This window comes from Narcine bancroftii, chromosome 8, assembly GCF_036971445.1.
Source record: "Narcine bancroftii isolate sNarBan1 chromosome 8, sNarBan1.hap1, whole genome shotgun sequence".
Taxonomy (NCBI): domain Eukaryota; kingdom Metazoa; phylum Chordata; class Chondrichthyes; order Torpediniformes; family Narcinidae; genus Narcine; species Narcine bancroftii.
Window position 1 is genome coordinate 102075325 of NC_091476.1, and position 23492 is coordinate 102098816.

At 41.1% G+C, this 23492-nt stretch overlaps 2 protein-coding genes and 1 long non-coding RNA gene across 11 annotated transcripts in view; 2 read left to right on the forward strand and 1 right to left on the reverse strand.

The window, feature by feature from the left end:
• grik4 (glutamate receptor, ionotropic, kainate 4) overlaps positions 1-19700 on the forward strand; it is a 118423-nt gene extending 98723 nt beyond the window's left edge. The window contains exons 14-20 of the mRNA XM_069894594.1: positions 1286-1395; positions 1719-1892; positions 4814-4979; positions 5056-5281; positions 8034-8162; positions 16003-16121; positions 18491-19700. Of these exons, the coding sequence (XP_069750695.1) occupies positions 1286-1395; positions 1719-1892; positions 4814-4979; positions 5056-5281; positions 8034-8162; positions 16003-16121; positions 18491-18856 (1290 nt within the window). The 3' untranslated portion in view covers positions 18857-19700. The remainder of the gene's footprint in view (positions 1-1285; positions 1396-1718; positions 1893-4813; positions 4980-5055; positions 5282-8033; positions 8163-16002; positions 16122-18490) is intronic.
• On the reverse strand, positions 1050-21793 carry LOC138741079 (uncharacterized). 9 transcript variants are annotated; one of them, XR_011343314.1, is made up of 4 exons: positions 21430-21791; positions 20362-20440; positions 15222-15373; positions 1050-1414 (listed from the first exon to the last, which is right to left on the reverse strand). It is a non-coding gene; the product is annotated as an uncharacterized lncRNA (long non-coding RNA). The 9 variants fall into 9 exon arrangements; XR_011343313.1 differs by lacking the exon at positions 20362-20440 and having other exon boundaries at positions 21430-21790; XR_011343319.1 differs by lacking the exon at positions 15222-15373 and having other exon boundaries at positions 21430-21790.
• tecta (tectorin alpha) overlaps positions 21767-23492 on the forward strand; it is a 106149-nt gene continuing 104423 nt past the window's right edge. The window contains exons 1-2 of the mRNA XM_069894593.1: positions 21767-21901; positions 23030-23142. The gene's annotated coding sequence lies outside the window, so the exon portion shown is untranslated. The remainder of the gene's footprint in view (positions 21902-23029; positions 23143-23492) is intronic.

Below are 23492 nucleotides of genomic sequence, written 5' to 3' on the forward strand. Positions count from 1 at the left end.
ATCTGGAAATTGAGCCTGGTGAGAAAAAGTGCATTCATATTTGCATTCCCACCAAATTTTGTTGAAATTAGAGGACAAATGGAGCAGAAGGTTAATTATAAATTACTGCATTGACAAACATAAATTATAGTGGAAGGGTGAAAACTGACTTTTAACAGCTTCATTATTGCTTTCTGTAGGTCTTTTTTGTGGCATTTATAATAACACAAGGTGAGCTTATTTTTTATGTTTTTGAGCTATTTGCACAAGCAAAGGGCATGATGGCCAGCAGGTAGAACCAGAACATGGCCAAGGGAAGTCCCTCATCTGTCCTTCCTGCAGCTCTTTAAACCAAACCAATCATTGAGTTGATCTTCATACAGTATTTAATAGATTAGGTGCACTGACCCCTTTTCATCAATTGCTCTATAGAGCGGTAGCAGTGCAGGCTAAGGGACTTCTCCAAAGTACATTATTCCAAATTTCCCCTGAGCCTTATAATCAGGATGAATGTGAAGTAAACCGATGGGTGAACTTGTACGATTTTATAAAGGGTGTGGACTACAAAGGAAATTATATAAATGCCACAGGTATTCAGGTATCTTTCAAGTACACTAAACAAATGTGTACCATCTACAAAATGTATTGCAATTATTCACTTCAACTACTCCAGCAAGACTTCCAAACCTACAGTCTCTACCATCTAAGTACAAGGGCAGATACTCCTTCAAATAGCCCACCAACCTAACTCAGAAATTCCTTCAACTTCATTGAATCTAATGCATAAGACTCCCCCCACCCCCCCACCCCTACCCATTAACACTATGGGAATATGTTCACCAAAAACACAAGCTACACAGAAAGGTGGCTTCCTACCATCTCCTCAAAGGCAAATAAGGATGAGCAATAAATGCTGGCCTTGCCAGAAACACTTGCATTCTGAAAATAAATAAACAAAAAATAGCAAATATGGCGGTTGTCTTGGTACTAAAGCAGTGGTGTCAGACATGTTCAGACTACATTAACCTTGACCCTGCCTTCAGAGGAGGGAGAAAAGCACTGCCTTGAAGTAAAATTCCAGCACCATTTATTGGTTTAAGTAAATCAATGGATAAACAAACAGGTTATTGTTCATTTGAATGTAAACCAATTATTCCAGCTACAAGATATGTATATACTGGGTAAAGATGAGAGAATGTACACTTCATCCACATCATTCTTGTTGCTATGTATCTTGTTTGTTGTTCTTCCTGCTCTTGTGGGGCACAGCTACCCCTTGCCAATGACGTCCTTTCCTTCCTTTCAGGGTAGGAAACCTGGTTATTTTTCCTTCTTGGACCCCTTCTCTCCTGGTGTTTGGCTCTTCATGGTGCTTGCCTATCTTGCAGTCAGTTGTGTTCTCTTCCTTGTAGCCAGGTATAGTTACTTGGGAGTCCTGTGAAACCATTGTTTGTTCTATTGAGTTGTTCTGTACGTTCATGAGCATGTCAATGCATTTATTATTGTTTGCGAATCCTAATGTTGGTTAACGTAGCAGATCTAACTAAATCACATCATATAAAATGAGCAAAGGAGCTCACTGGAACTCATTTGGGATTTTTAATTAATAATATAGGCAATTCAGACATTACTCATGTCCTATTGATAAAACTGCTGGCTTTTGACTCGTATGGGACAAAAAACATGTTGATTACACATTCTTAATAGGTGTCTCTATATAACAATGATTTATTTTGCAGGTTATCTCCATATGAATGGTATAACCCTCAGCCTTGCTTTAAAGGAAAATGCAACGTGTTGGTCAATCAGTACTCATTGGGAAATAGCCTTTGGTTCCCAGTGGGTGGCTTCATGCAGCAAGGATCGGAGATTATGCCCCGAGCACTTTCCACGCGCTGTGTTAGTGGAGTATGGTAAGAAAGCTAGAACTTGTGAAACATAAATTTGAAAAAAAATAGTATCTACTAGCAGACAAAAAAGGTTAACTTCAGATACATTTGTAAGCCACTGGAATTCGGTAAAACTGTCTAAGGTTCTGTGGTGCACACAATAATCATGTCAGCATGATGTTGATTAAACAGCTTTAATGACCAAAACTTGAGCATTACTGATACACTACTTGGCCAGGTTCCAGGTACAGGAGCAAGTGGGGGCAAGTCTGGGCGCACCAGCCTTTATTGGGAAATCTGGGGAGGGTTAGGAAAGGTCAGGTAGGTTTGGACTGGCCAGTCCATGCATCTATACAATTGCCTTTCACCACAGGTTCAAAATAGGTAGCTTTGATTCCCTGGAGATACAGGAGGTCTAAAAATCCATATGCCAGAAATCTAGACCACTCAAGAATCTGGACTATTCAAAAACTCATACTTTTTTTAATTAAGCAGGATTTTGTGTGCATGTATGCATGCATTCATGGGTAAGTGCCACAGATGCACACACACACTACCAACAAGCAACCACCTTAATACATAGGTAGTTTTATCACAATGAAATTCATTCGTTTACTGTATTTTTTATTTTACAGTGTTCATTTTTAAACAGAATTTCAAGCATTACACACTCATATTTTTGAAGTGAAAACGTTTTATGTTTACACTTTTGTCAATTGTTGACTTTATTTTTCTTTAAAACTGCTCGCTTTGATAAATGAAGTATGCTGTATTTGCTAATGTATAAACTATCAAAATTTACCTGTTCATCTCTTTTTTTTCCAACTTAATTTTAAATTTTAACAGTACTGCATGAGAATCCAGAAAATCCAAAAATACGCAGTCCAGATTTTAGAACTTAGTTTAAAAAAAATTTTGAATCTTTCTTCAGTCTGAATCTTGTATCTAAAATTCAAATATTGCTGGTGCGACAATAAAGGTTTGTGTCATTACTGGTGCTTTTCCATTAGTATCAGCTTTAAGGTTCTTTATCAGCTTAAAATAAAGAGTAAAGAAATATAATGTAACATAATTATTTTCAAAAGGGTTTAAGTATTTGGTGATTTAAATAAAGGAAACTCTCAAAATTTAAATAAATCTGGAATCTGAACAAAAAAAAACAACTGGTCTTGATAACAATCACTATGAACCTGCTGGATTGTAAACAAAGTCTATCAAGTTGATTAATGACATTCAGGGAAGGTAAATCTGCTGTCCTTACTGGACAACTCCTAACTCTTAACTGTCTCCACAGTCCATGGGCAATTAGGAGTGAACAATAAATGCCAGAATTGGTAGTGTTCTTGTGATGGAAGCTGGATAAGTTGAGAAACCAGTTTAAAAAGCATTGTGATTGTTGGGAATAGACCATCAAGGCATGGAGGTTATGTTAAACCTTAATAAAATAATGCTTGAGTATCTGACAGAGGTTTTCCCTCAATTGATATTTTTACGGGTTATATTATTATGGTCGTGGATAAATATGTCTTTAAAAGAGATAGATTATGAGGGTTTAGTGTAGGTCACTTCACAAACAGAGTAACACCACAAAAGGCATCTCATTTAAAATGTAAGAGCTTTGCTGAAGCTAGATGTTGAAGCTCTGGTTGATTTTGCAGAGAAGATGGAACTGCTTTGGAATAAACTTCAAAAGGAGGTGCAAATGGAACAGAGTCTGGTCTCGTGCTGATAAGATCTTTCAAAGTTTGGGTTTGGAGCCTTGGGGAGAGGTATTTGGTTTTTACAAACAGAGAGAGGAAAAAACAAACAGGATTCTTCTCTGAGAGAGAGGGAGAGAAGTCAATTCTACAGTAGCAGTTGAGGCTGCAACATGGCAAGCTGCAGGCTTGTTGAAAAACCCCATTTTGAAGACAGGTTGTGAGTTCTGAGTTCAGCCTGTTCAAAACCCTTGTAGTCCTTATAAAAGGAAATGGCTGGCTAGAGTGTTTCTCCTGAAATAGCAACAAAAATTTATCTGAATCCAACAAGAACCTTCCTGAGCGGTAACCATTTAACTTTAAAAACCTTAGGATGGTGAAGATTCATAAATATTAAATTCTGTGCACAATATAAAAATTGCCTGATACCAGTGAACATGGAGAAGTGAAAAGTGAATGATTGGATTGTGAAACAAAGAACTTTCCTGGACATAATACATACACGTGTGCTTAGAATTAGAAGGGGGTTAAGTTAATAGTAATAAGTTAAAGTTTGATCTTGTTATAATGTTTAAAGAAAATTAAAATCAACTTTTGCTTAAGTAACCATTGTCTTGGTGAATTCATATTGCTGCTCAGTTTGGAGTCCTCTCGGCTCATTACAATATTTTAAAAATGATATTAAAGCCTTAGAGAAACACCCAAAAAAATGGTTTGAGTAACTTGAATTATATGTGGAAACTGAATATTCTCCTTAGACCAGGCAGCTTGAAAGGAGATTTGACAGCAAAACTCTCCAAGTGTCTTAGAATAAATAAAGAGAAACTGTTTCTGATGACAGAGGAGTCAGTAATCAAAGGACACTGATCAACGATGAATGGTTAAAGAATTAGACATTACACAAGGCCAATCTATTATAAAGAAAGTTTCTGTGTGAACTACTAGATGTTGTAGCTTTACAGGTTTAAGTGCTTAACAGGAGAAAACTTAATTTCCTTAATCACTGTCAGGAAATGTTCTTCTTGAGGCAAAATATAAGGAATGGGAGGAAATCATCTGGATTATTCTGCATTCTTCAAGGTTTTTAAGGAATTAATCTTTAAGATGATAAACAGCTGCTAATTTAACTGATCATTGTTAGTAAGATTTGTTCAGTAGTTCTAAACCAAGCAATCAACTGCTCCAATCTTGATGCTTTCCAAAACATTATATTTCAATTGCCCCTAATTATTTTTTGTTTCTCATCAGGTGGGCTTTTACACTCATAATCATATCATCATACACGGCCAATCTGGCTGCCTTCCTCACTGTACAGAGAATGGATGTGCCAATAGAATCGGTTGATGACCTTGCTGACCAGACAAACATTGAATATGGAACAATTCAAAGAGGATCAAGCATGACTTTCTTCCAGGTACAGAACAATGAATAGTTTCACTTCCTCCTGTTGATTTGTTCAGCATTACTGAGTGGTGTTATTCTGGTTTCAGAATTCTCGATACCAGACCTACCAGCGAATGTGGAATTACATGCATTCCAAACAGCCAAGTGTCTTTGTAAAAAGCACTGAAGAAGGAATTTCTCGAGTTTTAAATTCCAACTATGCCTTTTTATTGGAGTCAACCATGAATGAGTACCACCGACAACGTAATTGCAACCTTACACAGATTGGTGGTCTCCTAGATACCAAGGGATATGGTATAGGTTTGCCACTAGGTACGTCCAACAATTATTCAGTAATATTTCTTTCAGTTGTGCATAATGGGATATTTGTAATGAGCACTTTCAGAAATGATTTTTTTTAATCAGTTTAAGCCACACTCAAAAACCAACAAGTCTCAGGCTACATTCCGAAAGATGCATAATTGAAGTGAGGTTTTTAAAGGAAGATTTCACTTTTCAAATTGTTTTTAAAATGTCTTCCCAAAGCTGGGTGGATGCAATTTACAATTTATCAGTAGGAAAGCAAAGCATGTTGGAAATAATCCACAGTGCAAATTTGTCGACAGTTATAAAGAAGAAAGCCAAGATTACGCTGAGTGACCTTTCACAATTATTAAAGACTGAAAGATGAGCAAGTATTTTAATAAGATTGATTCAACTAAAAATGACAGAGAGGGGAAGAGGCAGTGGCAAGGTTTACGCCTGTTAGAGTAACAAATGATCTGTAAATCTACTGCTCAAAGCCTTTGAAAAATATAAAAGCCATTTATTGAAGCACTGGAACACAATAATAAAAATGGGTAAATGCATGGAAAATTTACTGTCCTGCAAACAAACACAACAATAAAAATTGTGCAAAAGGGAAAATATACATGCAAATGCAACAAAACTTATATTTCTAGGTGCACACAAATCAGAAGTTTGAGTAAGAAGGCTCAAACCCCAGATTCCCTCGACTCACACTATGGAATAGTTGAATTCAATTTTAATTTTAATCAAATAACACTGGTGAAAGCAGTAATTTTTAAAAACCTGAATATTAATTCCATATTGTAGAAAGTCACATTTCAGTGCAAAATGTGTCGCAAGCCCGTTTACTCAAATCCAAATTTTAGACTAACTTGAGGGCTAATATTCCTATATTTCACACAGTGCCATTGATTAGAATTCTTTCCTGTGAATCCAGTTCCCAACTTTCTCTGTGTTCTTTTTTATGAGATTTTTGTTGACCTAATGTTCATAAGATTTTTTAATTCTTGTTTTGTTTCCCCACTAAACACAAAGTTGAACATTACTTCGTCCATTCCTTATATCCTCAGAAATTCCTTCCCCCACCATCCCTTTCTCACCTGAAACTTCCCTTGTAACCAGTTTTTAAGGATGAATGTTGGTTCTTTTCCCTGTATCCAAAGGAGAATATTTTGCATAATCAGTAATAATTTTTCATCCTGATAAATAATCTCTCAGGATTGGAAAACTTCCAAACTCCAATTTTCCCTTTATAACTTTATTATAAATGGCTTTTGGCATCCCTACATCAGCCACTGAGTTGGAGGCCATATAGTGTCTTTTGTCTGGACTCACTGCAAAGAGTTTATTTTAAGCCAAAATCATTTTGCAATGAAAACAAAATCCATCAAGTGTACAGAAAAATAAACTGTAATGACTTCTCCCAAATAAAAATAAGTTTTTCTTGAAAATAGCAGACTGGAAATAAGATGTATATAAATTAAATGTATAAAACCAAACTTAGACACTCAGATTTATGCAATTACCAGACTTTGTTGACAGTAGAATTATCCAATCAGTCCCCCTCTGTCTTGCTCTATCCTTGTTGATGTCCTTAGCCTTGGCAATAAAGAATGTGCAGCTTCCAAATATAATCATGTGTATTATTTTTCTGTTTAAACTGCATTCTGCCATTTTACTTCCTATTTTTTCCAATCACATGTAACCGAAAGATTCATGCCTACTATCTATTCCAATCTCTTTTTGGTAACATCAGTAGACATTACATCTGGGTTACAATTCATATGGTTCTATACTAGATCCTGTTAGTTATTTGTGTACAGAATCTAGGCCCCATGTGCAATAGGAAACGCTTGTAACTGCCCAATACAGTGGTAAATGTTGGTGGATTCAGGGACTGAAGTCATGTTGGCCAGCAACTATGGACTCAAATAAATAAATTCTGATGAAGGGCTCATATTCTGAATGTTAATTTATCTGTTCTCTTAGATACTGATTAAACAGTATCCTTGTCATAATTATATGATTCCTTTATAAAAATCTTCCATTTGTCAACATATAAAGTAAATATTTGAAATCAGAACACTGTGCCTTGTTCAGTAGTAATGATTTGTTGAACATAACACAAAAGTGGAAACAATTCGTGGAAACCAATGGCCATGTCCTATTGAAATTCATTTGATCACCAGGAACAGAGTTTCTGCTTTGGGCTCACATAAACTACCTTATGGAATGAAGTTTTTATTTTTCACTTCACACGATAATGTAATACTCATTATGCAAATAATTGTGATAATAAATATTATTTTGCTCCTAAGAGAATGTCAGATACACCACTTTAAAAAACCTTCAAAAGACAGAACTGTCATTACTCCTGTATACTAATGTCATGACACCAATATCTAAATCTTTACCTCTCTTGTTCAATGACTACTGAAGTTTAGTTCTTAATCCAGCAGTTGTCCCAGTTACTGGGAAATATTTTAAGTTGTGAATAGCAGTTTGATATCCATCTCTTAATTCAAAGATCAGATGCCACCACTGATAAATAGTGATGGGAAATCACTATTCAAGTGTCACCTTTCATGGACATCTAGTCCCACATGTAGAAACAGACTATCAAATTCCAGCTGACCATCTAAAGGTGGCAGCTTGATGAAGAAAGGTTCATGAGACAGCATTAATGACCTTGTGTTGTCAATTCAAGACCTTCAGTTTTAGTGATTAAACCAAGGTTTCAGTTACATTTGCTGAACATTGTATACTATTCCTGCAGCTTCGCTTTTTCGAAATGAATTTGACTTGGCCATTCTCCAACTTCAGGAAAATAACCGGCTCGAAATGTTAAAACGGAAATGGTGGGAGGGAGGAAAATGCCCAAAAGAAGGAGAGCATGGAGCAAAAGGTAATGATCAAGCCTTCCTTCTGCTGAGCATCTTTTCTTGCTTTTTAAAAAAATTTTATTAATTTTAATACAGTACTTACACAGATAATATAATTCAATAAAATGAAACATACATCATATCCATAATTCATATTCCAAGCATTTTATATATAAAATAGAACTAATAACAAAGGAAAAAAAGAAAATAATAAAAAGAAGAAACACAGAAAAAACTCAAACCTCTGCCTAACAGCGTTGCCAGATGCTCTATATGATTAATATTGAAAGAAAAATGAAGGTAGAAAAAAATGTGAAAAGATACAAGTCAAGCATCTTTTAATAAGAATATATTAAATGATCTGCTTAAAGAAACAAACATTTCTAATCATGCATTTCTTGGAATATTTTGCTATGTTTAACTCAAAGCCATATTTACAGACTGTGCTGTCACCATCACAACCATATCACAGTTCAGAAAATTTAATGAGGGATCTAAAATGCAATTTGGGTATCAATTCCTTCCCGACTGCAGAACTTTACAGATTTTGTGTGTGTTTCGAATAGCAAGTAATGGAGACTGTGTAGCGGCACGCCATTAGGCAGGCGAACCGGCCCCGCTTTGTCACGCATGTGGCGGGGCAGCTGGCCAAAATGGCGTCGTCGGGGGTTTCCTCCCAACCTCGGCACCAGGCTCAGAAGCCCACGCTTGGGGACCCACATGACGCTCTGGTGACGTCGGAGCCCCCCAGCATGGTTCTCAGCCAGGTTTGGGTTGGGAGTATAAGACCAGCCAGGCAGCCTGCAATAAATCATTTTTTGCTCACTGAACTCAACCCGTCTGGTTGTGCGATCCTTCAGTTAGCAGTGTAGCTGCCGCTACAATTGGTGACCGCAACAGGTTCAAATGTCTTTGAGCCCGACATGAATGACCCTTCGATCAACGCTATAGCCATCAAGCTTTCTGACTTCTGGGTTCAGGACCAGAGACCTGATTCAGCCACGCAGAGGCTCAGTTTCACCTCCACCAGATTTCATCAGATTCGACCAAGTTTTACCATGTGGTCGTCATCCTGGACCAGGCCACCACCAAACGAGTGCTGCACCTCGTTCAGCACCCACCCGCGGAAGATAAGTATGGGACCATCAAACGGGTGCTCACCGGCTCCCTCAGCTTCTCCAGGCGCCAGCATGCCACTCGGATGCTGCGCCTCAATGCCTTGGGGGACAGAGCTCCAATTGAGTTGATGGACAAAATGCTCGTACTCATGGGCGATCACACCAACTGCCCACTCTTCAAGCGCCTGAAGACATCCAGCTGTTACTGTCCCAGGAGAGCTTCATCAACCCTAGGAAGGTCGCTCTAAAGACTCAGGAGCTATGGCTCAAATGAGTCCCAGAGGGCTCACCAGGTTATGAGTCACGGGCATGACCACGCAAAGCCTTCCTCTAGCGCTGTGGTGGAACACCCGGCCCCTGCAGGGGCCTCAAAGAGCATAGCCAGAAGCAAATCATCCACTTCAGGCCTCTGTTTCTTCCACCAGCGCTGGGAAGCCAAGGCTCAGAAGTGTCGTCAGCCCTACAAATGGCTGCAATCAGGGAGTTCCCATGCCTGGACAGGAGTTTGCGGGTATGGTCAATTTCTATAACCGCTTCATTCCAGGTGCTGCGCGCATCATGCAGCCACTCTTCACCCTTATCGTGGCCAAAGACAAGACACTCGTCTGGACTCCAGAGGCCAGCAGGGCATTGGAAGCCACGAAAGATGCCCTCGCGAAGTCTACCCTGCTCGCCCACCCAAGCATCGACCTGCATATGGCGCTCTCCATCGATGCCTCTGCCACAGCCGTCGGCACCGTCCTGGAGCAGCAGGTGAATGGAAAGTGGAAACCACTGGCATTCTTTAGCCGACTTCTTCACCCGCCAGAGCGCAAGTATAGCGCCTTCAATCATGAGTGGCTGGGCATGTACCTGGCGGTGTGTCATTTCCACTATTTCTTGGAGGGGAGGCCTTTCACCATTTTTACTGACCACAAACCCCTCACTCAGAGATCCCTGGTTGGCCTGTCAATAGCGTCACCTCTCCTTCACGTCGGAGTTCACCACCGACATTCGGCACAAGGCGGGGAAAGACAATGTGGTCGCCAATGCACTCTCATGACCAGCCATTTGCATGCTGATACCCAGCCTTGACTTCGACCAGCTCGTCCTGGACCAGAAGTCCGACGAGGACACACGGGGCTTCAGGACTGCCATCATGGGCCTGCGGTTCCAGGACTTCCCGACTCCTCACGGTGAGGGCACCATCCTGTGCAATGTCTCCATGGGCACCCCGCGACCAGTGGTTCCCCAGCAGTGGCACAGGCAAGTCTTCCACCATATCTATGACCTTTCCCACCCTTCCATCAGGTCCACGGTCTGTATGGTGGCAGAACGTTTCATCTTCCACGGGTTTCGGAAGCATATTGCGGTCTGGGCCAGAACCTGCACTCATTGCCAGCTTTCCAAGGTACACAGGCACACCAGAGCGCCCTTACAAGAATTTGAACACGTCTAGGAATGGTTCAGTCACATACATGTAGACATCGTCAGACCCTTACCCGTTTCCCAAGGTAACCGTTATCTTTTCACAGTGGTAGACCACTCCACTCGTTGGCCCGAGGCGATCCTGATGCCAGATGCCTCCATGGATTCCTGCTCCTGAGCGCTTTTGAACAGTTGGGTTGCCCAGTGATCGGGGCGCCCAGTTCACCTCTGCGCTCTTGGCACAGCTGGGGATCGAGCTACATCACACCACGGCCTATCACCCACAGGCCAATGGGCTAGTCGAGCAATTGCACCACCACCTTAAGTCGGCACTTATGGCCCACCTCACCGGCTCCGACTGGGTGGATGAGCTGCCTTGGGTGCTCCTGGGTATCCGCTTGACACCCAAAGAAGACCTACAGGCGTCATCAGCCAATCTGGTCTACGGTGCCTCGCTAGTCCTACCTGGTGAGTTCGTCAACGTACCTCACAACCCCCAGCAGTCACTGCATGGTCTACTTCCCTGCCTCCGGACCCAGTTGGACTCCTTCACACCCCCACCGCTGCCCAGACATGGCCTCTTACGTCCCCAGAGAGCTGTACTCCACAGAGTACGTTTTTATCAGGCAAGGCCCGTCCACAGCACCTCTACAAAGACAATATGAAAAGCCATACAAAGTCATTTAGCGTTCATGGTCCACTTTCACGCTGGACATCGGTGGTAAGAGGGAACTGTTTACAGTGGACAGGTTAAAGCCAGCCCACCTGGACCCCACTGAACCAGTAGTTGTGGCCCAACCCAAGAAGCAAGGCTGCTTGGCACCGGTTCGGGGGGGGGGGCCTTGTGGCGATATGCCATTAGGCAGGCGAATCGGCCCCTCTTGTCACGCACGCAGCGGAGCAGCCGGCCAAAATGGCGCTGTCGGGGGTTTTCTCCCGACCTCGGCACCGTGCTCAGAAGCCCATGCTTGGGGACCTACGTGATGCCACGGTGATGTCGGGGGCCCCCAGTGCGTTTCTCAGCCGGGCTGGGAGTATAAGACCAGCCAGGCAGCCTGCAATAAATCAGTTTTTGCTCTCTGAACTCAACCCATCTGGTTGTGCGATCCTTCAGTTAGCAGTGTAGCCGCTGCTACAACTATTAGTTTCCCATGAAAATATTTTGTCCATTTGGTTCATTTACTTTATAATTTCAATTCCATGAAAGATTGCAGTTATTTTCTGAGACATTATTGTTGAGTAATTAGGAATTTTTGTATTTCCTGTCAGTTACAAAGCTTGGTCTTCAGACTGCCTTTAAAAGTGCACCCACCCACCCCCCATTTCACCTTGCTTTAGTTCCCTATCTACATAAATTTTCAACCAGTCTTCAGGAAAACAGGTGGATTATTCCAAATAATCATTCCTAAATTAAAGAGGAGAAGGTGTGAAGGAAATGCAGCCTCCCTGCTGTCTGAAATGTGTGTATTGTGGATGGTTGCATGTCCTCCCTGTCTGAAACTTATTCACATCACCTGTCAATCAAGTTTGGATTCCTGCCACCCATTAGTGCACACCTTTTATTTGACTAAATCACCTAGAGAAATTATTGACTAGAAGCACAGATTAGCACTGTATAAAACATCGATGCATAGCACATTCTTTCTCTCTGCCTCGTGGTCCGAGCCCCAGACGTTGCTCCATGCCAGGTCTCTATTGTGGACATCACTGGAAGTGTCGCAGGTAAGGTGTGCATTACACTGAAGCTGAGTCGTAGTATTGCAATAGATAATACTTGCAGAGAGTGGCACCCCCATCAGTAAAGGAACTGGGTGTGTGTAAGAGTCTGTTTATAGTGTGTGAGCAGGTTAAAAAAAAAGGTTTACCATTGTCAGAGGTGAACGTCTATATCGTCGCTTATGTGAAATAGTGATCGAGAACTGTTTTACGTTCTCCCGTTTGTTTCCTGTGTGTAAAAGTAATGTGTGATTGCAACACTTGTGTCCAGACTTGTGTCTCTGTGAACCCACCAAACCTAATATTCTTCCCACCAAGGCAGAGGGTGTTTAGGGAGGAGAACTTGCTGATCGAGGGTTCCAAATTGGTATTGGTAACCAATAGTTGGGGTGGGATGGGGGAGTCGGTGAGTTGTATCTGATTTGTGTTGGAGCTGAAGGGTTGAGGATCAAGTGACTAGCATATGATGAGGAGGAGCCTTAATCTTTGAATAGGATGGGGGAGCAGGCAGTGGGAGGGTGGGGGGGTGGGAGGGTGGAGATGAAAAGAAGAGCTAAGTAAGTAAATAACATAATGATGGTCTACACATTGGCCAAGCTGCATGCCTGGGACTCATTCAGGAAGGATTATTTTATGTTACATAGAAGCAAGTCACAGAGTCATGGAGAGATGTAGCAAGATACTGGCACTTCAGACCACCATCAAAACTGCCACATATGAATGATGTAAGATTACACTAATCCTACATTAATCTCACTTAATTCTCTTTGCATTCCCATCAAGTCCTCCTCTACTCTACCCAAATTAACCCACAAGCTTGCACGTCTTTATGGCGTGGAAGGAAACTGGAGCCCCAACAGGAAACCAACAAAATCAAAACTCCACAAGGAGAGCACCTGAGTGGTATAGGCAGTAGGAAAGTTGTAGTTCTTAAGCAATGCAGCCATGCATGACCTATTGAAAACTGCAAAAGTGGTATCCAAATGTGTCAGGGATCCTCTGTAATGTGTCACATTAGTGAATGATCAGGAATGAAAATAACAGATTTTTAATATTATTAATTTTTATAGATATTTTAAGGTGAACCACATTAACATAAGAGCTGCACCATCCAGTTTTTAGGCAAATGTCTCTTACTTCACCTAATAATCATGACTGCATATAACGGTTTATAGAAGAGGAATCCAGACCAATCTCCCAATGATCCTCTTCCACTCTATGTACTTCATCACACTTTGACAGCATAACTTTCTATTCCTTTTTCGCTCATGTTTCTGCTGTCCTTAACACAAAATGAATAAATGTAGTCAAGATAACATGCAATGAAGATTGCAAGAAGACAGCAGAACTGGGAGATTATAACCCTAAATTGACTGGGATTTGTTCTCTGGAAAAGGCAACATTTTTTGCTGGTGGCTTTAAACATTTGATGTCGGCACAAGTTCTAGATCTCCTTCAATCTCTGGATAGTTTGTTCTAAATTCATCATTGAATTTATTGATGTCTTTTTATGTCCCCTAATTTTATCCTTGTCTTAAGAAGAAACATCTTTCCAACATCTAACACATCATTCTTTCATGACGATAAAAACCTCCCAAGAGATTAAATTTCAATTGTTATCTTTTCTAGAGAAAATTCAGGCTTTTGCAATCTCTCATCTTCCTTGCAATCTTCATTGCATGTTTTCCAGACTGCACTGAGCACAGAAACATGTTACAGTACTCTCAAGTCAGTTCAACCAAGTTAGGCTTCTTACATAACCTTCATGCATTTGAAGGCTATCCCTCTATAAACAAACTCCAACACTTTATTTACATTGCAGTAGTATAGCTGAGCCTGTGCAGTTAGCTATACTTTTTTGCCTACACTTTGGAATAGTCCTAAGGTTAATGATGATCTGAGAAAAACAATGGCCTCATCTCTATAATGAGCAGCCCTTTTATTTTTAAACAATGATTCCTCATTCTTGAAATAAACATTCTTTCCATGTGCATTGTCAAGGTTCCTCTGGATCATATACGTTACAATCAAATCAGTCTCACCTGTTTAAGCTCCAGTGGTTACAACTAGCTCATCTAACTTTTCCTTCTAAGACAATGTGTCCTTTTCTGAATATTAGTCTGGTAAATATCAGAACCTGTTCCAATAGGTTTATATGTTTCCTTAAATAAGGAGACTATGCACAACAAAATATTCCAGATGTGGTTTCCCAATGCCTAATATTAAGTGAAGCCTAACTTCTCTTCCTTTTACATTCAATTTTCATTGCAACAAACTTGCTGTACCTGCGTACTGGAATCTTGCAATAAGACATCCAAATTCCTCAAAGTTGAGCAGTTTCTCATAATTGAACTAATATTTATTGTATAATTTTCCTGGTATGTTGGACAATTTGACATTTTTCTGTACTAGCAGATCTTTATCCACTCACTAAATGCATCAGTATTCCTTAGCTCTCCACAGTTTATTTTCCTACCTGACTTTGTGTCAACCAAACCTTTGATGGCATCATCCAGATCATGTATATAAGTTGTAAAAAGATAAGAGCCCATCACCAATCCCTGTGGCACACCACTGAATACATCCTGCCAACTAGTTAAACACCTACTTATGTCTGTTCTGTTTCCTGTTGGCTAGGACAATCTTCTATCATTACTAATATATTACCTGCTGCACCATGAGATTTTATTTTCTGCAATAATATTTGATGCAATACTTTAGCAAATCCCTCCTGAAAATTCATCAGTTCTATTTTTATCAACTGCACATGTTTGTTCTTCAAAGAACTCAAATGAAATGGACCAATGTGACGTTCCTGTCACAAAACCATGTTGATATTACCTAATTATGTGCTACAAAATCTTTAGCAGTAGCTTCTGACATTTTTCCTGCGGCAGATGTTGAGTAGAGTACTCTGTAGTTTTCTGCTTTCTGTCTTCCCTTTTTGGACAAAAGTGTTACCTTTGCTATCTTTCAATCAAATGGAACTTTCCCTGAAACAAAGGACATTTGGAAAATTAAAATATCAAATTTCTCACCAGCCATTGTTAGAATCCTAAAATGAAGTCCATTAGGATTTCATACGTCAGCCTGCCCTGCTCTGGTGATTGTAATTTTTCTGAGGTCCTTCCTCTGTTCCAATTTCCATTTGAGTATTGGAGAAGATCCTACTGTAGAAGCTAGTCCAATACAGTTAAATAGATGTTCAGTGATGCAGTAGTTAGTGTTATTGCCATGCAACTCCATTGGCCCTAGTTCAAACTCCACCTTGGGATACTGTCCGTGTGGAGTGTGCAAGTTCTGCCTGTGACCTTATATTTGCTCTGGTGCTGGTAGATTAATTGGCAGCTTTAAATTGCCACTTGTCAGGGTATGTGGCAGGAAAATTAGGGAGGAATTGATGGACCTTGAGAGGATATCAAGGAAATAAGTGGGGAAATCTGACTGATGGATGAGATTTGAAAGTCAGTATAAACGAGGTGGCTTCCTATGTCATAAGAAAGATGAGAAATAATAAAAAAAAAACAAAGGGCTTGACTATAAAGGCTATTCAACCTGGACCCAGTGAAGTTAGGAGCATAACCCACTAATTTATACTGGTGTTTTTGTTGTTTCATTACAGGTCTCGGAATGGAAAATATTGGTGGCATCTTTGTAGTTCTAATCTGTGGACTGATTGTTGCAGTTATCATGGCAGTGATTGAATTCATGTGGACAATGAGGCACTCCACAGAAACAGAGGTAATATTCCTGAAGAGATTCACTTTTAGATATCATCAAACTCAGAAAGTTACATAGAAGTTTTAAAAATTGGTATGTTTTAAATCGCTTGTTAATACTTTAATAAATCAATATTCTGATAATTGATGATTTGTTTCTTTTGTCTTAGAGCTTGGCTTAGCAGACACTCTCCAAACATAAAACCTAGCAATTGTAATGTCGCAGAGATTGGTATTGTAGACTGTTCCAGCAGAGAAACTGGTGATTAGTCCCATTCAGGCTTTCTGCTGGTATTTCTTTCCAATTGTATTTAAGAATTAACCGTCAACTGAAAGTGATTTTTGTAAAATGATCTGTAAACTAGCTGCTCTCTATGTAAAAACCCTTCATTCTTATCTCTCCTTTAATTATTGTGAACCCTCTTGTCTCCAGCTTTTCACAAACAGTATAATTCCTCATAAATCCATACATCTCTTGTCAACTAACTTCGCAACATCGTGGTTTAAGCAGCTCCATGCTGAACCATTTTAATGATGCCTAGTAACAACAAAGTTCATCTTAATAGCATCTGCTTGATAACATGTGTATCATTATAATAGTACTGGCCTAAAATTGGATGCAGTTTAATTCGGGTCTCTTCACAAAGACAATGTAGTAAAACACAAGTGCTGTATTTTTAGTTAAGACTTTCTGTATTTTACACAACTCTAAAACAGCTGCATCAGTCCTCCCAATGGTATCTGTGCTCAGGAAAGATCCTGAGGTAGATTCATTGATTCCATTGCAATGAAATGGAATTTTAATTCTCAAAATACTACTAATGCTCTTACTGTCGTTCAGAAAGTAGCTGGGCAGAAGGCCAGGCTTTTCAGATGAATGTCTAATTAGATTCAAGATTCCTTTCTTGACAAGTAATAGCACAGAACATGTAATATTATAGAAATTGCCTTCTGCCTGCCATAAGGCAAAGAGTTTCCATTAGTGTTGCCTGGCGTCCCATACAGTAAGAGAGAAAGAGAGGCAAAGAGAGTTCTTTCAGAGTCACTGAATGTCCGTAGATTCCCTTCCATCACTGCCACAACCACTGCAACCACACAGCCTCCTGTTCAATTTATCAGCAACCCAAGCTCCAGATCCAAGCCTTCAACACAATCCGGAAGCCTTAAGTGTCTGAAGCCCTTTGGGGGCCCTTCTTGACCTCATCACCCTCTCAAATCCTGGCTCAGATACCTAGTTCCCACGAGCCAGTCTCCAGCAGCCCACAGCCTGTGTGGGTCCTTCAGCCGCTGAGCCTCTTGACGTTCCACTGCTGTGGTCACTACCCTGAAGGGTTGTGCCTCTTGGTCTCAACAGGTGTTCTCCCCATTTCTGGTGACCTGCTCCAGTATGCTGCTCCCCAGAGTCTGTCTGCAAACTCTTGAAGCAACTGCCAAGCACAGGCGCTGCCATCATGGGCACAGACCATGGTTGCAGGATTTTAGTTTTAAAATACTGTCAGCTGCTCTTACAGGCCATTTAACACCTGTCTGGAGCAGCCGGCATTAGGACTAGGTGATAAAACCCTTCAGGGCAATGCTGTGTCTCCGCTCTCCACTTTCTTGGGTCCACACCAGCAGCAACGTTGCAGTTATCACTTTTGAGCCAGGTTCCTCCCATCCATGCTCTCCCTATTGGGTTATGGCCTAAAGTGACCAAACCAGTGGTAGAATCTTACATTGTACAGCAGAGAAACAGACCCTGCAGCCTATTATAAGTGCAACTCATCTATACCCACTGTGATGCCTATTTGTGTTTAAATCCTATTTGCTCCCATTTGGCCCATAATCCTCTACTCCTTTTCTTTCCAAGAACCTGTCGAAATACCTTTATAATATTGTAATTGTACCTGCCCTACTACTTCCTCTGACAGGTCATTCCAGATAACCACCTCCCTCTGCATGAAAAAAACCCTCGGATCTCCTTTAAATTTCTCCCCTCTCACCTTAAACCTATGCTGTCTAGTTTTAGAATCCTTTACCCTGGAGAAAAAAATCTTTGATCTACTCTATCTAAGCCTATAATAATTTTTAAACTACTCATGTTCCATTAGAATAATGGAACATAAACTCAGCCGGTCTAATCTCTTCTTATAAGTAAGATATTCTTAGCATCATTAGGCATCAGCTCATATTTAAAGAGGAAGTTTATTCCAATAGTGAAATGTTCATTCTCAGCAGGGCTAAAGATTCTTCCTCAGGGTTAAACAGGGAAACCAATGCCTAGAAACCTGGCATTGTCTAACATTTCTGTGTCATATTCATTATTTGGCTATTATTGGCTGTAGCGAACAATGTGTATAACCAGAAGTATGCCCTGTGATATCTTAAGTCATTTACTTGACCTTTTCCTAGATTTCTGTGTGTCAGGAGATGCTGAAAGAACTGCGGACTATCGTGTCATGTCAGGAGAGCATTAGGTCTCGGCGGAAGCGGCGCTTGATAAGGACACGTTTCAATCAAACTGAAACCTCGCGTGATGTGACCACCATGAGCCTGAGCAATGGGAAGCTATGCAGTGGCACAATGCCAGACCCAGTCTCTCAGCGATTGGCACATGAGGCTGCCATGGCAGTAAGAGGCTGCACCCATATTCGTGTCTGTCCAGAATGCCGTCGTTTCCAGGGCATGAGACCTCGGCCCATAGAGTCACCAATCCAAAGTGAAGAGAGTCTAGAGTGGGAAAAGGGTACAAGTAACAGCAGTGACCAAGAGCAATAGAACAACGACAAATGGGCCTCCAACACAAAGACCACTGTGCCCTTGGCAAGAGGGGAAATGCCCTTTGTGGTTGGGGGAAAGCAGTGTGCAAACCCTGGACAGCAGAAATAATGAATGTTCTTCATCTTACACAAAAAGACATCAACCATGCACTGTGTGGATGTATTATCTCCAATCAGAGCAGTGGCAGAATTCTTTCTGTAAATTCTAATACAAAACAAAGTGCCAAATCTCACATTGTCAGAGCAGCAAGGACTCAAACCCTATGTACTTCTGTAAACCTCACCCTGGAAGGGGAACATGATTGACACAAGTGTCACTGAGCAAGTGGCAGTCAGAAAACCATCAGTAAACAGTTTCTACAATGGTGCACAGTGTGACTTGATGGGGAGAAAGAAAACTAATGGCATACAAATCCCCCATCTGTTTTATCATCTTGTGTGGTAACAAATTGGACTCACACACTAACCTAGATTGAAATTTGTGAAATGATTCTATGCAATTCATGTGTTACAAAGATCAGTACATTAAACTTTAATTAAGGATCTTCACCTTTTGCCTTTTTTAGTAAAAAAAAATCATTGCGTCTCTTATTCCACATTTGGGCTCTCCCATTCATTGTAAAGAAATGTATAGCTGAAACCTTTTTTTAATATAACCTAAACATACTGGAATGGATGTTTCCATCTGCCAGGATCAAACCATGTTTAATATCCTCACTTAAAGAGGAGAAAGTGTACATTCCCTTGGAATTCCAATTGAGAGATAATTTATAACTCTCCCAAACATGCCCAGCGTCTCCTGGAGCTAGTAGCTACTAATATTAACATTTAAAAATCTAAAAACATGAGAGATCATTCGACTTTAATTACATTCTTTCAAGTGAATGCACTTTAATCATGTTTCTTATTATCTAAAATGATTCTAAAGGATTTATATCAGTGTATTTTTGCACCAATTACTATTACAGGTTTTATTTATTTCAGAGGGGTGAGGTGAGGGAGGTAGGACTTGATGTTGTCAGTCTCAAGGATTTGTGTTTCTGTCATAATGTGCAGATTTCCTGTGACTATTATAAAAGATTCTGATATAAATTGTATTTAGTTTCCGTTCAATTGGAAGTCGATATTAGCAGGCTTAATATTTCAATATGAAATGCATTCATCAAAATAACAAAGGTTGAGCAAAACCATGGTCTCATCATTCAGATGCATTCCCAGTTTAAGGTAAAATACAATGAATATTGCAGTTTTGTATATTGCCTATATTGTTCATTACCAATTGAAACAGTATTCTTTCCCTCACCTTATTCAACTGTAAAAATTAAAAATGTAATCAAAGTTACTCTGTTCCACGCTATATTCTGAAAGAATGCAGTAAATATTATAACTTGAGACAGTGTGGTCATCTATATGGAGCCACAGGAGATGGGCAAGTTTTTAAAAGAATGCTTCTCACCTAAGTAATTCAGGGAAGAGCAAAAAGATGCCTTGAAACATACATACCCACATTATAAAATAAGAAGTCCTTTCAGTCTTAAAAAGATGGCTAAATCCCTGGAGTCTGACCAAGAAGTGTGGGAAGCTAGAGAAGAATTTGAATCATAGTTAGCTGTGGATGCAGAGTCAGAGGCTGGAGGGTGGCTAATATGCATTTATTTTGTAAGGGTTTCAAGGGCAAGCCAGGGAACTACAAACCAGTGAGCCGAAGATCAGTGGTGGGAAAGTTAAGGGAGAGGATTCTGAGAGACAAGATCTCCCTGCATTTGGAAAGGCAAGCACTGATTGCAGGTAGTCACCATGGCTTTATGCATGGGAAATAACGTGTCATGTTCTTTTTCTTTAAAAAGTGACCAAAGAATTGAAAAGGGAAAGCCAAAAGGCATTGCCGATGGGGAATTTAGCAAGGCGTTTGTCAGGTCCTGCATGGATAATTAAATAAGCCTGGAATTAATAAGGAAAAGAAAAAAAATCCCAGAAATCCTCCACCTTTATATGGATTAGTTCAGCAGTAATTGGAGCGACCTCATCCCTAACACCGAAGTACTCGAGATGGCAGAGGCCGACAGCATCGAATCCACACTGCTGAAGATCCAACTGCACTGGGTAGGTCACGTCTCCAGAATGGAGGACCATCGCCTTCCCAAGATCGTGTTATATGGCGAGCTCTCCACTGGCCACCGAGACAGAGGTGCACCAAAGAAGAGGTACAAGGACTGCCTAAAGAAATCTCTTGGTGCCTGCCACATTGACCACCGCCAGTGGGCTGATATCGCCTCAAACCGTGCATCTTGGCGCCTCACAGTTTGGTGGGCAGCAACCTCCTTTGAAGAAGACCGCAGAGCCCACCTCACTGACAAAAGACAAAGGAGGAAAAACCCCAACCCACCAATGTTCCCCTGCAACCGCTGCAACCGTGTCTGCCTGTCCTGCATCGGACTTGTCAGCCACAAACGAGCCTGCAGCAGACGTGGACATTTACCCCTCCATAAATCTTCGTCCGCGAAGCCAAGCCAAAGAGAGAATTAAGGACGGGCAATAAACGCTAATATAGTAAGCCAGAATGTGACCTACTTCAAAGTCAGTCGGTACACATGACCCATCATAAGGACAGTTTCCACACAACAAGACTTTTTGCAAGGTGAGTCTGTGACGACTATAATTGATCTTTTCTACTGATATTAAGTGGAAGGGCATCACTCTACCGATTACCATGGTGACGTTACATGGAATGCCTCTCTACAATACAGTTCGTTGTGAAGTCAGTGGCGGGTAGATCTGCGGCCCTTTGTTCGCTTACATTTTTTTTAAACGGACCCTAGATGCGGTGCTGACAGTCCGCCAGAGCCCCGAGCTCGCAACACGAGCTGCACGCCAGCCTTTGAGGAGGTGATGACGCTGCGGTATGGTCACGTGTCGCTGCTGTTTACGCAGATCACGTGCTTCATGAAGAGGTTGTGACGTCAGCTCCGCCGGCGCGCTCCCGGGAGGCGCGCTCTGGCAGCCCCGGTCGGCACCAAAACAGACTCGGAGCGGAGGTGGGAGGGTGAGTGAGGCTTGGGTGGTTTCCACCAGCCCCTGGAGGGACGGAGTGGTGCAACTCTTGCAGGGGGGGTGGAGAGTCGACCGGTGCCAGCATTGCCATCGGTCTGGAGGGAGTGGGGCGCAGAGGCCGGGTGACGGCGCAGGCCCGAGGAGAGCAGTGCAGAAGGAGGAGGAAGGTGTCAAGTTGGTCCGGGGAGGAACTCACCCCGAACGGGGCAGAGGGAGAAGGTCGAGGAGAAAGTCACAGGGCGAGGAAGGGTTAAGTGCAGGAGGTCAAGGGGGTAAGATGGGCGGAGTTAATCGGGGAGCAGGAGGCTGGATGGAAGTGTCTGAAGATGATGAAGGCTTCAAGGGGGAAGACTGAGGTTGCCAATAGAGTGGAGTCTATCAGGCAGGAGAGTATGGTTTGTGGTAAGGTCAGGTGGAAATTGGTGGGGGGGGAACTGCATGAAGGTGGATAGGGAGGCAAAGACTTTAATATATTTGAAAGTGATATGATACAGAAAGGCATGAATGTGAGCCAGAAGAGACCCTTAAGATTGTCCTAAGGCAGCCAGTCTGGGGTTATCCTCATCTGTGACATCGTCAAATTTTATAGTATTTATGCTTCAAACTCATTAGTGTTTCTAAGTTTCCCTGATCTTGGTAATCATAAAGGATGTATTTTAAAATCCTTTCTAGTATTTTCATGAGAGAGAACATCAACCTAATAAGTTTGTAGCTTCCTGGCTTATGGTTGGTTTCTTTTTGGAAAAAGCAAGATGCAAGTTTAAGGAATCTTCCCCACTGCCCATCCATTGACATGAATCTCAGCAAGATCATGTCCTGTATCTTTGAACAGCTTGACCAAGAGTCAAACACATCAAGTGTGAGTTTAATATTCTGTCCAAATTAAATTACTACCCTTTTTCTTTTTAAAAGTTGAGACCAAGCTCTATTTGGAACATTAAGCATCATCTACCAGAGTTTAGACTGATGCAAAATAATAATTTCACAGCTCCACCTTTTTTTTTTGACAGTCTCTTTCTGCTTTGCCTTACTTAGTTTATTCCTTAGGTGGTATTGTAGTCTGTGCTGTCAGGTGTGGTTATGATGCTGCTGTCATCTATACCTGATATGTCTCTTCCAGTGCAAGAGCTGCAGACTTTCTTCTCCGAGGCAAAAGTACAACCCATGGTCCAGAAATAAGTGAAGTCAATTGGAGAAAAATATTTGCCTGTCATCTAATTGGGTTTTCATCAGGTATTTTGAATCCTTCACGTATTAGTTTATAGATTGTTTAACAGATTCAGTCTCCAAAATCTTGGAGCAGTCAAATGAACCATGATATTTAATACAAAGTTCTTTTCAAACTTAAGCATATGCAGATTTCATATTGGAGATGCTCTTCTCCAGAAACTGGTTTGGATATATGATGCATAGAAGTGTTGAAAAAGTATGGAGCCTCCTTGAAGTTGAATGCACTCTTCTCAGTTCTCAAAGCAATTGACTTTGCACTCGGCAAAGGCTTTGTTGTTTAGGAAAACAGGATTTACATCAATAATGTTACTAGTTTCTGACAGCCTTTAACTTTTTTCTCTCACAGTTGATGA